At 43.1% G+C, this 18,105-nt stretch overlaps 1 protein-coding gene across 3 annotated transcripts; it reads right to left on the minus strand.

The window, feature by feature from the left end:
- Positions 1-3,291: 3,291 nt before the first annotated feature.
- Positions 3,292-18,105, minus strand: gap43 (growth associated protein 43). Of its 3 annotated transcripts, none has more exons than XM_082179553.1 (4): positions 17,867-18,105; positions 15,009-15,075; positions 8,963-9,497; positions 3,292-3,845 (listed from the first exon to the last, which is right to left on the minus strand). In XM_082179553.1, the coding sequence occupies exons 2-4, from the start codon at positions 15,033-15,035 to the stop codon at positions 3,778-3,780; spliced, it is 630 nt and encodes a 209-aa protein (XP_082035679.1). In that variant the 5' UTR covers positions 15,036-15,075; positions 17,867-18,105; the 3' UTR covers positions 3,292-3,777. The 3 variants fall into 3 exon arrangements, with proteins under 3 accessions (XP_082035679.1, XP_082035680.1, XP_082035678.1); XM_082179554.1 differs by lacking the exon at positions 17,867-18,105 and adding an exon at positions 17,436-17,539; XM_082179552.1 differs by lacking the exon at positions 15,009-15,075 and having other exon boundaries at positions 17,867-18,103.

Here is an 18,105-nt window from a genome sequence, read left to right on the forward strand (position 1 = left end):
TGACGGAGTGTGTCTGCTTCCCGGACAATGTTAGGAAGATTGTTCCAAAGTTTTGGTGCTAAATAGGAGAAGGATCTACCGCCAGCAGTCGATTTTGATATTCTAGGTATTATCAACTGGCCGGAATTTTGAGATCGCAATAGACGTGAAGGACTATAATGCGTTAAGAGCTTGCTCAAGTACTGCGGAGCTAAACCATTTAGTGCTTTGTAAGTAATCAGCAATATTTAAAAATGTGTACGATGTTTAATAGGGAGCCAATGCAGTGTTGACAGAACCGGGCTAATATGGTCATACTTCCTGGTTCTGGTAAGAACTCGAGCTGCTGCGTTTTGGACGAGCTATAGTTTATTTATTAAGCGTGCAGGGCAACCACCCAGTAGAGCATTACAATAATCTAGCCTTGAGGTCATGAACGCATGAACTAACTGTTCCGCATTTGTCAATGAGAGCATATGACGTAATTTAGATATATTTTTAAGATGGAAAAATGCGGTCTTACAGATACTAGACACGTGACTTTCAAATGAAAGATTGGTATCAAAGAGCACGCCCAGGTTCCTAACCGACGATGAGGACTTAACAGAGCAGCCATCAAGTATTAGAGAGTATTCTAGATTATTACGTGAGGACGTTTTTTGTCCAATAATTAGAATCTCTAATTAGAATCTTTTTCAGAGTTAAGTAGTAGGAAATTACTAGTCATCCAATTTTTTATATCAGCTATGCATTCCGTTAATTTTGTGAATTGGTAAGTTTCATCTTGCTAGTGCAATTCCACTAATGCCAACATCATTTTCGAGTCTATTTCACAAGTTCACATCTACATATAATTAGTACAATAAGTTTATGCGTATTTGGCGTGCTGTCCGGGGGGAGGGCTCCGAGCTCGGAGTTAGGCCCGAACCCAGAGTACTCCCCCCAGTTGGTAAGTGTAGATGGAACTGGAAGTGAGGAGATGGGGTGGAGGAGGGATGCTGACAAACTTTCAATGAACAGAGACAGGTCTGCTGTGAATTTATACTCTGTCATTGAGTTGATTACTGATTAATCTCCAGCTGTGCATAATTTGGTTAATTATCTGAACCTGCTCCTCTCGAACTTTGTTAATAAAACATCATTTAAAAGAATGTTATGGTCGATAGTGTCAAATGCAGCACTAAGATCGAGAAACACTAATAGAGAGATACAACCACGATCGGATGATAAGAGCAAATCATTTGTAACTCTAATGAGAGCTGTCTCGGTACTATGGTATGGTCTAAATCCTGACTGGAAATCCTCACAGATATCATTTCTTTCTAAAAGGAGCATAGTTGTGAGGATACTGCCTTTTCTAGTATCTTTGACAGAAAAGAGGATTCGAGATCGGCCTATAATTGACTAATTCTGTAGGATCAAATTGCGTTTTTTTAACAAGCAGTTTAATCATAGCCAGCTTAAAAGTTTTCGGTACGTATCCTATTGACAAAGATGAATTAATGATATTAAGAAGAGGATCTGTGACCTCTGGGAGCATCTCTTTCAGTAGCTTAGTCGGTATAGGGTCTAACATACATGTTGTCGATTTAGATGATTTAACGAGTTTAGTAAATTCTTCCTCTCCAATAGCAACGAATGAATCAAATTTTTCTTCAAGGAGACTACAATGCACTGCCTGATGCGATACTGTAGTAGATGGTTGCATAGTTATAATTTTCTCCCTGATATTATTAATCTTGTTAGTAAAGAAGTTAATAAAGTCATTACTGCTGTGTTGTTTAGAAACATCTGGGGTTGAGGATTTATTTTTCGTTAGTTTAGCCACTATTTCAAATAAACGCCTAGGGTTTTGTTTATTTTCTTCTAATAGGTTTGACAAATAAGCAGATCTAGCAGCTTTTAAAGCCTCTCTATATGCAATCGAGCTCTCTTTCCATGAAATGCGAAATACCTGTTCCGTTTTCTGGTCCAAACGCAGCAGCTCAAGTTCTTACCAGAACCAGGAAGTATGACCATATTAGCCCAGTTCTGTCAACACTGCATTGGCTCCCTATTAAACATCGTATACATTTTCAAATATTGCTGATTATTTACAAAGCACTAAATGGTTTAGCTCCGCAGTACTTGAGCGAGCTCTTAACGCATTATAGTCCTTCACGTGTATTGCGATCTCAAAATTCCGGCCAGTTGATAATACCTAGAATATCAATATCGACTGCTGGCGGTAGATCCTTCTCCTATTTAGCACCAAAACTCTGGAACAGTCTTCCTAACATTGTCCGGGAAGCAGACACACTCTGTCAGTTCAAAGTTAGACTAAAAACACATCTCTTTGACCTAGCATACACATTACACATTATAGACTTTTATAATTCAATGTTAGGCTGCATAGATTAGGTCAGCTGGAACCGGGAACACTTCCCATAAATCTTGATGTACTCGTTACATCATAAGAAGAATGGCGTCTACGCTAATATTAGTCTCTCTGTTTTTCCCGAGGTTTACCACAGTCTGCCGGATCCAGGCCATGTCCAGATCTGATGAAGGACCTGCGCCTGGACGCGACGACAGCGCAGTCCTGAAGTGTCACTAGTCTCTCCCCTGTGAAGGCCTCCCTCCCTTTACCTCTCTACAGATAAAGCGTTGTCGGGATAACTCCGGTTCGCGTGGCTACGCGGAAGCGATAAAAATTCTGTATTATAAATTTTAAGGCCAGACAAGTAGTTTGTTGAGGGTTGGTTTGTAGGGAAGGACTACACGCCTGCGCACATATATTCAAACTCACATACCTATAGACTGAACTCGTAATATGCATGTGCAAGCCATCAGCGTTCTCACAGGTTCGCGTTTTTAAAGTTTGTGCATAGAGAACTTAAGAGTTTTCTGTTAAAACGGTGTCGTGTTAGCGGCCCCTAAGTTAATAACTAATGTTGCGACGGAAGTGAATCAATCAAAACTAACTTTAGCTGGACAATAACTTTATTCTAGATCTGCTGTAAAGCCAAAACAATCTCTGTTACTGTAATCTCCTATTATCACTGTAAAGCAGCTTTGGAGCAATCTATATTGTTAAAAGCGCTATATAAATGATGACTTGACTTGACAAGACAGACAGGTTAATAATGTTTCAAACTGGGTTTTCCAGTTGAAACATTAGAATCATTTAGCTCTCGCAGATAAAGATTAATACTGATGATTTGGTCACACACCTGACAATAGATATGATCCTGATTAATAATCATCAACTGTAAATGAAATCGCATGTATTTCACAGACAAACTCAGGCTGAAAGAACAAGACACGTCGATGTAATTGGCACATTTCTTTATTTTGAAAACAGACATGAAACCATTTTCCACGATTTTACTCCTTATATTCAAACTCACTTGAACAAGAAAGGCTGGAGCTTTTTCTTTTTTGTTGGATTTTCTCAATTTTTAACATCAGTGCAGCAATAATCTCCAATTAAACGGTCATATAACACCACAGACATTAAAAGAAGCCACATGTATTAGTTGTGTGCGTGTGAGAAGGTTCTGCTCTCTGGAGGAAGGATTCTCATGCGATGCAGACGATGGACAGAAGAGATCACTGAAGGAGAAGAAGAAGAAGAAGAAGAAGAAGAGCTCAAGGTTTTTGTCCTTCGCTGACCTCAGCATTGGAAAACTCCCTCCAAATGTCAGAAAATCTTTGCCACACCAGATAAGAGGACAAACATAAAAGCAGACTGTCTTCATCATCAGGGTAAAGAGCAGTCTGTCAATCATTAATGATTTACATTTCTCTGGTCGTGTGTTAAACGTTCTCCTCTTTGCCGGCGTCTGAAACGGATTCCTCTGCTGGTTTAGAGTCTTGCACGGCCTCTGAAAAGATCACAACAAACACACTTACAAACTAAACACACTTACAAACCTCTGCTTGGGTTAATGTTCATATGCTCAATGTTAATGCTCATGAATGAGACCGAAACGGAAACTCTGGTCAGTGAATAGCTTTCAGTCAAACCACAATGGATTAAAAATTAATGTATGGCGGGTTTACTTTTGTCAGTTTTGGGTAACATTTACCACAAGATCCCATTAGTTAATGCATTATCTAACAATAGGCAATGTATATGCTACAGTACTTATTCATCTTTGCTAACATTAGTTTTAAAGGATTACAACTGAAGTATTTTCATAGTTGGTTCTTTTTAACAAATGCAGTTGTTTGTTGAAACCTTACTGTAAAGTGTTACCCGGTTCACTTTCATCATCTCGTGTTCGAGATCCACCTATGGGAAGGGCATCCGCACCTGACTTCTGCAGAAGCATCCAATTGCACCAAGTCTGGCCTGACAGACAGAAGCACGTGTCCAATGCCAGGTAAGGGACCCGCCCCTTACCAAGTGTACCAACGCTTCTTTCCTCAGTTGTTATTCGCTTCTCTTGACCTCTTTGCTTCGCAGCTCAACCGTTTTCGCTGACTTCACCACAGTCAACAGGAGGAAATATCTAATTTCGATCAGCCTCCGCCAGGCATGATTTTTGCGTTTAGTTGTGATTTATTTCTGGTTGCTAGCCATCCACGCTCAGGCTGCCTGCCTGTTTCTTAGCTTTCACCTCTCCCATGGATCAAGTCAAGCTCTCCAGTCCTGCTAACCCGTCGGACTCGCAGTCGCGTGCATGCCCTGCCGCCTGCGGTTCACTCATTGCCGCGAGGGATACCCATTCCTTTTGCGTTGTATGCATGGGGCTAAAGCACGCAGGAAGAAGCGCTTTCACTTCCAGAGAACTGCAGCCATTGCCTCGCTCTGCCTAGGAAGCTCCTTCGTCATAGGCTTAAGGTTGCTTCCACCCAAAGCACGGACGAACAGTACGACTCGGATGTTGGACTGGGTGAAAGCGTTGCAGCTCCGGGGACTTCCCAGAGCATGCCTGCTCTCAGTTGGGCTGACCAGTCCAACGAGGGCTTACTCGAGGAAATCCTTCCCGGTATTTCCTCGCTCGACTATGAGCCGCCCGGCTCAGGCGAGGACGAGGACCCTGCTATACTTGATGGCTCGGACAACGAGGAAACCATCCCGTCAGCCCAAGCTCCCCCGGTTAGCGGCTCGGCTGCACTGCACCACTCGTCTCGGCATTGAATGGAATACAACTGATGTATTTTTCATAGTCAGTTCTTTATAACAAATGCAGTTGTTTGTTGAAACCTTACTGTAAAGTGTTACCCAGTTCTCTTTCATCATCTTGTGAGATGAAGCGAGAGCTGATGCCTTGTACGAGGCCTGAAAGCCAGACCAAGAGAGGGATGTGTATGACGGCAAACAAATACTGGCCCCTCCTAAGCCAGTTCTCCCTAATAAATTGGACCGTTTCTCAGCATGTGTCTTTCAGGTCTCGTACAAAGCTTCGGCTCTCGCTGTACGGGCTCTAAATGTTTTCTCCCTCCTCTCAGCCTACCAGGCTGAGCTGTTGGAGGATATGAGTACACATTTGGAGAAAGGCGTACCATCGCTGGCGCTTTGGAAGGAGATTGTTACTGTGAACGACCTGGTCCTTCGCAACGCCCGCCAGGCCGTCCAAGCCGGCGGATGTTCTATGGCCCTGTCTGCTGTGGGGGAACCCGCCCTCTGGCTGAATCTCTCTGGTCTGCCCAACAGTGAGAAAAGACGCATAGCAGGAGCCCCAGTGGAACCAGGCCAGGCTCTTTTTGGCCCTGCTGTTGCCCTAATGCAACAACAGTGTGATGATAAAAAGGAGGATGAGGTGTTTAAACTGTGCCTGCCTAGAAAGGCCACTCCACATCAGACCCCCTCACGGCCCCCTCAGGCCCCGGCCACGGGACGGCCGTATCATAACACAGCCAGACCCAAGGCTCGCAGCAGGCCACCCAGCCAGCAACCCAACCATCCATCTATGCCCTGGGGTAAGACGTCTTTCACTGCAGCCGCAGCGAAAAATCCCACCAACTCTACCCTGTCGGACGGGAAGAGGAAGAGGCCCACCTGATGTTCAGCTCCAGGGGCTTCTCGGTCCAGGTTTTCGGGCGACCAGCCCATTGGACACCAGAGAGGATCAGAGGTTGAACGCTCTGTGTCCTGCACGTGCCCTGTGGGTGTACTTAGACAGGATCAGCTCGTCAAGCAACACCTTTCTCATTGGCTTGTGGAAACTATATCTTTGGCATATGAATCTAAGGGAGTGCAGCCTCCAGAGGGCATCAGAGCACTCCCCACTAGAGGTATGGCTGCCTCTTGGGCTCTGTTTAAGGGAGTCTCTTTGCAGGACATATGTGCTGCTGCAAGCTGGGCTTCTCCCCATACGTTTGTCAGATACTACCGGCTCGATGTCACCAGAACCCCGGAAGCTCATTCTGTCCTGGGTGTGGGCTCTTTGTAGCTTTGTACTCTTAGGCCCTCTACCCCTCTTTAAGCCTGGGCTGCCTAGCCCAGCATTTTTAAAGTCACTAAGCATGTTTCTAACCTGCACCTGGCACCATATAATTCACCATTATAAGTGTGGTCAGGTTTATTCACAATTGCATGTTACCACATGTTATTCTTTGTTGCTATGTGTCTTCCTCACTTTGTGTGGTGGGCTTCTTTGTGACGTGTCAGGCACCACCTTTCCAGGTGACCGTTCTCTGGCTTTCAGGGCCTCATTGTAGTGTATTGGGCAATCAGGGATCTGTCCATATCTCCCATAGGTGGATCTCGAACACAAGATGATGAAAGAGAACAATAGGTTACTGTTCGTAACCTCGGTTCTCTGAAACATCGAGTGGAGAGATCCACCAAGCTTGCCCCACTTGCTGCATGAGAAGCGAATATGCTCACTGAGGAAAGATAGCGCGTACAGGTGTTTTATACACTTGGTAAGGGGCGGGTCCCTTACCTGGCATTGGACACGTGCTTCTGTCTGTCAGGCCAGACTTGGTGCAATTGGATGCTTCTGCAAAGGTCAGGTGCGGATGCCCTTCCCATAGGTGGATCTCTCCACTCGATGTTTCAGAGAACCGGGGTTACGAACAGTAACCTATTGTTTTTATATACATATGTATATTGCAATTCAACAACAGCCTTTATATTCATGATTAGGGATGCAAATCGAAAATCAATTCCAATTCTGGAATCGGACACCTGTTATAAAATTAAAATTTCGATTCCTCTTATCGATTCCTCTGTGAGCATTTCAATATGACTTTAAATCATTGATGCGAGAGAGACTCGCGTATATTGGATCCGTGCAGCTCTTAAAGTGACAGCAGCCTAATATTCCTGCTGCCGTCTCTATAATAACACTAATCAAACAACAGAAGACAGAGAAAATTCACTCGTTCTTCACTCAATACCTTTTGTAACTACTGTATATTTGTAACGTATATTTTATTTATAATGTCCAGTGTTATTTTACATTTGATTACAGTTTCTGTACCTGAACACCTGAAAATCTTAAAACAGTTTATTTCAACCGTATCTTGTTCAGTTGTATCTATTTGTTGCGATTGCTATTTTTTTATTTGTTCTTTTTTAATTACTGAGTGTCTACTTTTGCCTTTAATAATGCTTGAAGTTTATATTAGTTAGGTTAGTTGTTTTTCAATGGTATTTTTAAATCACAGGCAAACGTTATTTGTGTAAGTGTTCTTTAGCCTGTTGATTTTTGTTCATGATATTCAGCCACAATTAAAATTTTGCAATAAGACTAAATGTGAATGATATCTACAGTAGGTTTATTTTATCTTATTGGAATCAAAATTAGGAATTGATAAGAATCGGAATCGATAAGCAGAATCGAAATCGGAATCGTTCAAATTTAAACGATACCTAGCCCTATTAATGTCTAATGTAGTCATTGGTCTGAATAGATGAATGCTCATTGGAGAAGGAGCATGTGGTTAAACCGCTGAAACTAACCAACTAAACTGTGACTGTGACTCTGGTTGATAGTCTAGTAGAGTCTCACTGATATCTTAGAAAATAAAGTCAATTGTTTCTAGTTGACGGTTTGAGTTGTTGTATTTTACTCTACACTCACACTAATGACTTGGATGATTTTCAGACTTTATTTTAACGATCTAAGCTCATGGTCTAAAGTGTACGGGGCAAGTGCACTTATGGCGTCCGAATCCACGTTTGCTTGTTTAATGATGGGACAAATGGTCGGTGCTCCCGGCGCAACGGTCCAAAAGGGTCGTCCCTATTCTCTTAACGAGTAATGAGTGTGTTTTGTCTCTATTCTCTTAATGAGTAATGGGTGTATTTTAGGCGTAACGTGCAATAAACCAATCAGAGTCTCATCTCCCATTCCATTTAAAAACCAGTTGGGGTCGCACCATGGCGGATTCGCTATTTACATGGAGGAATTTACAAGTGGAAAGACTGAACGCTTCTCTAGCAAGGAAACGGATCCGCATCCCTGTGTGAGTAATAAGCAGAGTGTGTATAATGAGCAGAGTGTAAGCGTATAGGCTCATATTACTTACGCACCATCTAAATAACAAAAAACTACTGCGCCATTGACTTTAGAGCAGGTTTCAGTCGGTCAACGGCTCAAAATAGCAACCCTCCAACAATGATCCTGAACACACACCTGGTTTTGAGACCAGCACAGATGGGCGCAAATGCATTTGGTCAGGAATCGGATACTTGTTATAAAATTTCAATTTTGATTCCTCTTATCGATTCCTTTGTGAGCATTTCAATATGACTTTGAATCATTCAAGCGCAAGAGACTCTTGTTTTCTGTGTTTTTCACAGATGTGTATCAGTATATTGGATCCGTGCAACTCTTAAAGTGACAGCAGCCTAATATTCCTGCTGCTATCTCTATAATAACACTAATCAAACAACAGAAGACGGAGAAAATTCACTTGTTTTTGACTGAATAACTTTAACTATATTTGTAATATATATTTTATTGATAAAGTGCAGTGTTATTTTACATTTGATTAAATCGAGTGCATGATAGGGCCCTGAGTGTTTGTGTTTGTGACGCACCCTTTTTGTCTATTTGGTCTGTTTCCTGGCTCTCGGCGGCTTCAGGCACATCGGCTTGTTTGGCTTCCTCGTGCTCCTCCTCCTTCTGTGCGTTGGCATCATCGGTGCTCGCCGTGCTCTCAGCCTCTTTAGGCTCGACCGCTTCCTTCAGCTGCTCCTCCTTTTTAGTGGTCGTGTCTGAGGGGGTGGGGTCAGCTGCTGAAGTGGGTGGGGCTTCGGCAGAGGTGGGCGGGGCTTCTGCTGCAGCAGGCGAGTTAGGCTGCTCGGCTTCCTTGCTCTCCTCGGCTGTTTCCGTGGAAACCTCAGCCGGTTTCTCCTCAGATGGAGAGACTCGCTCCTTCTTCTCCTCTGTGGTTTCGGAAGACTCGTCCGGAGCGGCGTCGTTGTCCTCGTCTTTCTCTCCGTCTTTCATTTTTTTCCGGGTGATGTGTCCGCGGAAGCTGGCCTGGATCTTGGTGGCGGCCTTGTGGGCGTTTTCCTCCGGTTTGGTTCCATCCTGCTTGATCTCCTGATCGGCCTCTTCATTCTTCTCAACCTGAGACCAGAAACACAAACACCATTAGTAACTCATCCGAGCCGCTGCATGTACCCATAAAACATTCAAGCAACCTCAAGTGACAAACTGTCTTTGTCACACATATGATTTAAAGATCTGGGAAAGGTTTCATCATTGGAAAGGTTTCATATTTGGCTGCAGGTTTGTGACACTGTGACAGAAATCTATTAGTCTGTAATAGGAGAATGCAACAGTGTGCGTGTAACCCAGTGGCTGTTTAGTACATTTTCTTTACAATAAACTTAAACTTCTATAACTTTTTTACATTTTAATTATTTGCTTTCACTTCTGTAATAATCTTGAGTGTCTTCTTTAAAAGGAGACCAACCAAATCATTCATGAATTATTATTTATTCAACTATTTAAGTGCATTTTTACATATATGCTCAAATAGGGGGGGACAGTTAACAGGTTAAACCAGAGGTCTTACTGTTCAGCTAGTTCAACTAACAAGATTATGTTAAAACTGTTGCTCTACCATGATACTAGCTAAGCTGAAATAGAGAAAAAAATCAGTTACGATGTAACCTTGGTTCTCTGAGTGAAGAGACTATCACTCCACTCCGTTATATATTCAATATGTACGGGAATTTGACCCTCCAGGTCTAGTGGCGTGGATACTCTAATTTTCAACAACATTTATTGGTGCTTTATAAAATACACAGTGCATGAATTCACTGCTATCCTTTGATCGGAACATGTCCCAGAGCAGCCTCAGGGTGGAAAGATTGGAAAGGACTGGCTCAAACATTCAGTCTATAAAACTTAGAAAAGGTGGATGGAGAAGTCCATGTGGGTGCGTCACAAATCTCTTTTAGAGAGCCCATGAGGTTTCAACCCCTAGAGTTGAGCGTGCCCTCAGTCCTAGCAATGGTGGTCCATTCGCCATCTGGATTGTCTCTACAACTCAATGCGAATACCTCACCTTAGATAATTGCTTGCCACAACAAGCATACAAACAGCAAATCGTTTTTTGAATGGCGCTTCAGATAGACGGATCAGACAGCACTTTTGGCAGAAAAGCTGGGTTTGGGTGCACTATAACCCCTGAACCCTCTGGCATAAACCTACAGCAGCGTTAATGGACAGAGAGCAAGAAGTTCCCCCATCCTTTCTTTGCCGTGGTTATTACCAGGAGGAAGGCTGACTTTAGAGACCACAATTTCAGGTCTGCCGATTCAAGGGGCTCAAATGGGTGTTTCTGAAGTGCCATCAGGACTCGGTCGAAGGCCCACTGTGGTACGATATGTCTTGTATTTTGTGCTGTGCATCTTAGAGCACCATTGAGGAATTGAGAAATCAGGCTACAACAGTGCTCTGATAGTTTGTAATTCCCCACTCAAGCCCCTAAGGGTGGAGGGAGATATGCCTGCATCCAATTGTTCCTGCAGAAATTGTAGGATATTACGAGCTGTAGATGTGAGGGGGTTCATCTTGCGCCCCTCACACCAAGATTGAAACAACCCCCACCTAAAGAAATAGGCTGCCCAAATAGAAAGTCTGTCTGGTAGTCCCATAGCTATTGACCCAAGACTGAGACTGTCTGTCTGGACCGGTACATGATAACCCTGAAGCCGTGGCCAGAAGTCTTGAAGTGCGAGACGGGCTACCTTCAACTCTATTGATGTGCTGACCTGCCTAGTTACTGTTCCAGCATCCCTTGATCTGTTGATACAAGCTGTCGAAGGTATACTGGGCCCAGCTTGCTGCCTATTGCCATTTTCATCCCACTCCTCCACCAGCAAAGAGCTACACAGAGTCTCCACGTAACCATCTCCTTTGTTGACCAAGGTGTCTGGGGATGTAACCCTTTAGGCAGAAGAGGCATCACTTCACAGTTCGCTTATGTAAGAGGGAAAGTGGCACCACCTGCACTGTGACTGCCATCAGACCCATTAAGCGGAGACATAATCACCAGCTGACTTTCACCTCTACTCAAAAGTGAGAAAGGCAAGCTTTTATTGCCTGCTGTCTCTCTAAAGCTTAAGTCACAATTGCTTTTCTGGAGTCTTAAATCAGAATCAAAAACAGTGATTTGAGATGGCTTGCTCTTCTTCATATTAAGACCCAAGCATTGGAGATGGTTCACAAGCACAAACACATGTTCCCTGCATCATTTTTCTGTCTGCGCACATACCAACCAGTCATCTAGATAATTCAAGACCATGATACCTAGGCGACGAAGGGGTGCCAGGACCGCATCTGGCAACAAGGCAATGGCGAAGGGGAAGACTCTAAATTTGTAGGTCCTGTCTTCAAACTGAAACCTCAGAAACTGCCAATGACCTTCCCAGATAGGGATCTGGAAGTAGGCATCCTTGAGATTGAGAGTGGCAAACCAATCGCTGTCGTATCCTTGGAACTGTCAGCATTTTGCATTTCAGGGGTGTCCCTGAAGGTCCAAGATTGGGTGTAGGTCCCCATCTTGTTTGGGTATGGAGAAATAATAAGGAATAAAATGGCTTGTCGGTTGCCTATTTCCACCTCCCTGATGGCCCCTTTTTTTTGAGGAGTCCAATAATCTCTTCCCACAATATTTCTCTTTGTTGTGTGTCTACAACTATAGGTCACAAAGGAACCCTTGTCAAGGGAGGTACACCGGAAAACTGCAACCCCTAAGTCATAGTTGAAAGAGCCCAAGCTTGCCAATAGGGAGCTTGGGAAACTCGATAACAGAAATCCCAGGAAGCAACCCGTGAATGTTTACACTACAATGTGCAACGTGTCTGACTGGATTGGCACACCAGAGACACAGAGTAATGGATGAAAGAAGTTTGCTCGGATCTTACTGCTGCTCCTAGGTTTATGCAACCGCATCCAAAACGCCTTACATAGAACTTCTATCAATGCAACTGAAAAAAGACCGACGCCTGACCTTAAAGTAAGTGGATTACGAGCTGAATAAAGTATTGAGCTTCCACGTCTTGCAACAAAGTGGAGATCAAAGAAGCAATGAATTCACACCACTATAGGTGTTTTATAGGGCACTAAGCCGGATTGTCTTGAGTTCACACGTTACCAGACCTGGAGGGGCAAATTTCCTTATGTATAGGATGTGTGTTGGAGTGGAGATATAGTCTCAATACAATAGAGAACTGACCATTCAAGCCAAGTTGGTGAAGCTACAAACAAAATGGACCGACTGACTGACTGGACACATGGATCGGTTTCTAAAGCACCGTTCACTCCAAGAACTATAACGATAACTATATTAGATGATTGTGGATTTCAGGAGAAAATCCCCAGCACTCCCCCCTCTCACCATCATGAACAGCACTGTGGAAGCAGTGGAGTCATTCAGGTTCCTGGGCTCTACCATCTCTCAGGACCTGAAGTGGGCAAATCACATTGACTCCATTGTGAAAAAGGCCCAGCAGAGACTGTACTTCCTTCGCCAGCTGAAGAAGTTCAATCTGCCACAGGAGCTGCTGATCCAGTTCTACTCAGCCGTCATTGAGTCTGTTTTAAGCACTTCCATCACTGTCTGGTTTGGTTCAGCTACCAAATCGGACATCAGGAGACTACAACGGACAGTCCGGACAGCAGAGAGGATTATTGGTGCACCCTTGCCAACCCTCCAGGACCTGTACTCTTCCAGAGTGAGGAAGAGAGCAGGTAAAATCATCACAGACTCCACTCACCCTGGACACCCCCTGTTTGAACTGTTACCGTCAGGACGGCGACACAGATCACTGGCCACAAGAACATCCAGGCACAGGAACAGTTTCTTTCCACAGGCCATTTCCCTTCTGAACACTTAACATGCCCCCCAAGGCATATGCCTGCAAGTGCAATACTCCCACTATCTAGTGCAATATTCTCTTAACTCAGGTGATATTTATATTTATATTATTCATACTACTCAAAATACTGTAAATATGTTCATAATCTGTAACATGCACTAGACTCCCACTGTCTAGTGTAATATTCTCTAACTCAGGTGATATTTATATTATTCATACTTCTCAAAATACTGTAAATATGTTTATAATCTGTAAATGTTTATTCAGACTAAACCCAACTGTGACCCCTTTTTTTTACTTTTTATACTATTTTTATTTTTTTTAAATATATTTTATTCTTAGAATTTGTATTACTATGTTTCTTGTTGTATTTGTATTATGTGCACTGGAAGCTTCAGTACCAAGAAAAATTCCTTGTGGGTGCAAGCACACTTGGCAATAAAGCTCTTTCTGATTCTGATTCTGATTCTGATTAGCATCCACACCAACACACAATATCATTCTGTTTATTAAATGCTGTGGTGTGGACATTTTTACATTTCTGAATGATTTTTTTAAAACTACTGTATATTGTTATAGTTATTGTCATTGGTGTGAACGAGCCTTTACAGTGAGTGGCCAAAGGAAAATACCTTCCCATCATGCATCTGTATGTACTATTATAACTGCGTTTCCACCGCAGGAATTTGGGACATTGGGTCGGTACTCAGTGTGTTTCCACCACAGGAATCAGGGTCTAAATGAAGTTCTGGGTAAATATTTCCCCCTCGGAAAGTCCCTGCTCGCGCGATGTAGTATTTTTTTTCAAAGTTTAGGAACTTTCAGGGGTGGGACTTGGGCACTGAACATGCTGATTGGTTGAGTTCATGCCGCATTTTAATTGGTTGAATTCACGCAGAATTTTATTTTAACTACCATTTTTTAAGTCTGTTGCGGTGCGTGCAGTAACAGTTGTTTGCTATTCGAATCAACAATGGAGTTTAAAAAATATGACCGATGGACCGACGAGGTTCAGGCTTTACTGAGCTTAAATCCAGAGTATGAAATCCAGCGGGAACTGTAAAGTCGCAAGCAGTCACCGGACTATTTGCCTTAATCTTCACGGTACTTTAGACCGCGGTGGAAACGCAGACAGCAACAGGTCTGGGGGAAAAAGTTCCTGGGACAAATTGTTCCGGGTGATTTTGGTGGAAACGCGGCTAATGATGATTTAATCAGATGTCCAGTTGAAGAATCTGGATCAGTGATTTCTAACTAGAACTTGGAAGGACGTTCAGCAGCGGAAATCCCACAATTACAAGCATGCCAAGCAATTTTCCTGGGATTGGTGACATGAAGGATCAGTGAGTCTCAACTTCAGTCTCAAGGAAAAGACTTTGTGTCCCTTTTGTTTAAAAAACTTTTCATTGAAGTGAGTGATAATCATCCAGACGGATCTCAAGAATCGTGGACTCCTGCAAAAAAAAGTCCTTGTTTCCCTTTGGGATTCATTCCGACATGATTAATGCGATCAGACCTGGAGTTCAGTCTCTTCAGGATCACACACTCATTTCACATCAGAGTGTTTTCTGCTCGCAACCAATATCACATATAATTAGCTGTTCATATTAATAATCAATATCTGCATAACATGGCAAAGCTAAAAGCAAAGCAAATCAAATGTGAAGATATGAGAGAGATTGACATCAGACCAAGAAGAAAAAAAAGGGAGAAAGGTGAACACTGAATATTAATGGTCAATATTTACCTCGTCCATCAGGGTCCAGGGAGGCATTTGTCCACAGAGGGCCTTTTAATTTAATATTCAAATGTGTCTAATGAAAAAAAGCAAGCATAAAATGAAAGAAAATGTGTGACATATATAATGCATGACAAAAACATTCATAGAACAAACTCATAAGTAGTTTAAAGCAGATGAAAATAGTGTCAAATCATAAATGCAAACTGAATGCATGCCAAATAAATGACAGTTAGATGAAGGCTATTTGATTTCAAAACACTTTTTCATTTATATATGCAATCTTACTAATGCACTGCAGAGAACTGTGTCATTTCTGCATATGTATATGGATTTATTGCTCTGTGTGGACTGGGTGTGTGAACAGTGGTTTATGCAGCATCTCTTCTCATAACCTGTAGATGCAGACTGTGTTACACTCACTATTAATCAATACACATCTCTGGCTGTCAGTCAGTGTCATATTTGATCCGTACAGATCTTCATTATTAATAAAAACTATACTCTCAATGATACTAAAATAACACACACTGTGATGGTCAACAGGTGTTCTCACACACAGCGCTCGGGTCTGGACCTGTTGCTCAGGTGTGTGTGTGTGTGTGTGTGTGTGTGTGTGAGTGTGATGTCACTCAGAGTGAGTCATTCTCGAGTCATATTCACACCACACATTATGACATCATCTGCTGATCTCAGAGGTAAAGCTCGTTAACGGCTGAATAACTGTTGGAATGAAACGAACAATAGACAAAGTTTTCTACAAAAAAAGCAATTAAAAATGAACTTGATCTTCTGGAGTGTTTGATGTGGTTTAACGAGAGAGTGTATTTTATCATGTGATAGACGCACACATATGGTGAACGGTTTGTTAACTGTGAACACACACTATCCAAACTTCAAAGCTTTTGTAAAATATGAAAAAAGACAACGCCCACTAGTGGGAGGAGCCAGCTAAAAGGTTATAAAGCTCTGTTTCCATGGTAACATGATGCCCGATTTAAAAATGAGTGTTTTATACCTAATTTATGATGACTACTAAAATATGATATGGGGAAAGGCAATCAATAAGCGTGTCATGTGTCCTGCCAGACAGGTCACAGGCTGAAGTCTGTAGATTGAAGACTTAATCATTTTTTACAGGAAAAAGAGGGCGTGTCCAGTCAGGAGATTGACAGCATCATCTGGAGGAGGCCTGGTCGTAACTCATCCTCACACACACACACACACACACACACACATATCTATGAGTCATGGGTCACTTCATTTGATGGTTGGGAATGTAACCGGGTTTTGGTTGTTGGGTTCAAAGGTCACGCTACAACAAAAGCCAATAAAATGACCAGTAGTGGAAACAAGATCAATAATCCGACAGAAACGAGTGTGTTTCAGATCAACCGGTGTCTCGTGTGGAGACCGTTTCTGATTCTGAGGCTTAAACCCTGTGGAGGAAATATTTCACAATACAGGATCGAAAATCATCTGATTATTATTACAAATATTTCTGCATGTTAAATAAAATTATGCAGGATAAATCTGAACAGTCTTGCAGTATTAGTGAAGGAGCCACACCTTAAATCCACCAGCCCCCACGACACACACACACACACACACACACACTCACTCCACGAGACACACACACACACACACACACACACACACACACACTCACTCCACGACACACACACACACACACACACACACACACACACACACACCAAGACACACACAACCCACGAGAAACACACACATACACACACACAACCCACGAAACACACACACACACACACACACACACACACACACACACAGACCCACACACACACTCAACACTCTCTCTCGTGCAGACACACACTCTCTCTCTCTCTCTCTCTCTCTCTCTCTCTCTCACACACACACACACACATACACACACAGAAGAGACACGCCTTAAAATCTTCAGGTCGCGATTATAATTCACCTGCACTGACTCATGAATATTCACGCGCCATTATAACGCGCTGACGTCAGATCTGCACCTGATTCACAATATTCAAATAAAGACTCGAGCAGAAGCGTGGGCGCGCGCGCGTGTTTCTGCAGGAGTGAGACAAGAAGACCACACCCTTCATCTTCCTCATGTCTACAGCTCCATCTCTCTCTCTCACACACACACACACAGTCTCGCGTCAGACGCTCGCGTTCTCCTCGCGTCGCGTCGCGTGCAGTGGAGTGTAAGAACAAAAGAGAGCGGTAAAGATGAGTAAAGATGTTGAACAGACCCGAACACACACACGACAAGATTCCTCAAAAGCGGCGCGAGGCGCGGCTCACACACACACACACACACACACACACACACACACACACACACACACACACACACACACACACACACACACACACACACTCTTCTAAAGCCTTTAGAACATTAAACCTTCTGCTTCATAAAACACTCACATTCCCGCTTGAGAGCTTAATTACATCCAACTTTCATCTCCAGAGAAATCATTATAATTCCATCGAGACACTAATATCTGTTGAGACACACACACACGCACACACCACACCCTGAAACTCATCACACACACACACACACACACACACACACACACACACACACACACACACACACACACACACACACACACACACACACACACACTCCAGCTTCACTACTACACTCTTATAATGCAGCATGATGATACACCTGTCTGACAGGTACAGTCCTGATTAAACTGATCTCACGCGCTTCACAGAGAGTGTGTGTGTGTGTGTGTGTGTGTGTGTGTGTGTGTGTGTGTGTGTGTGCTCATCATCATCATCATCATCATCATCATCATCCTCACACAGGTTACAGTAGCAAAAGTGTGAATAATCCAGATATTTACCGGCTTAGTTCTTCTGATACAGCACAGCATAGTTGTATCCTTTCAGCGTCTCGCTCTGTCTCTTCCTCTTCTCTTCTCTTCTCTTCTCTGCTCTCTCTCTCTCTGTCGTTCACACACACCGGCTGTATCAACAGCTGATGATTCTGATGCTTAAACTCATCACAGTTGAGCCTCAGTCACACTGTCTGTCTGTCTCCACTGCCAACAATGAGAGTAAATCCCACCCTATAACCCCCCTC

Source organism: Leuciscus leuciscus (assembly GCF_965113295.1).
Source record: "Leuciscus leuciscus genome assembly, chromosome: 9".
Lineage (NCBI taxonomy): Eukaryota > Metazoa > Chordata > Actinopteri > Cypriniformes > Leuciscidae > Leuciscus > Leuciscus leuciscus.

Coding starts and splice junctions, on each gene's coding strand:
- gap43 (XM_082179552.1), bottom strand. CDS start 17,896: ATGCTGTGCTGTATCAGAAGAACTAAGCCG. Junction 9,498..17,866: donor GTATCAGAAGAACTAAGCCG/GTAAATATCTGG, acceptor TTCTGGTCTCAG/GTTGAGAAGAATGAAGAGGC. Junction 3,846..8,962: donor AGACCAAATAGACAAAAAGG/GTGCGTCACAAA, acceptor TGATCTTTTCAG/AGGCCGTGCAAGACTCTAAA.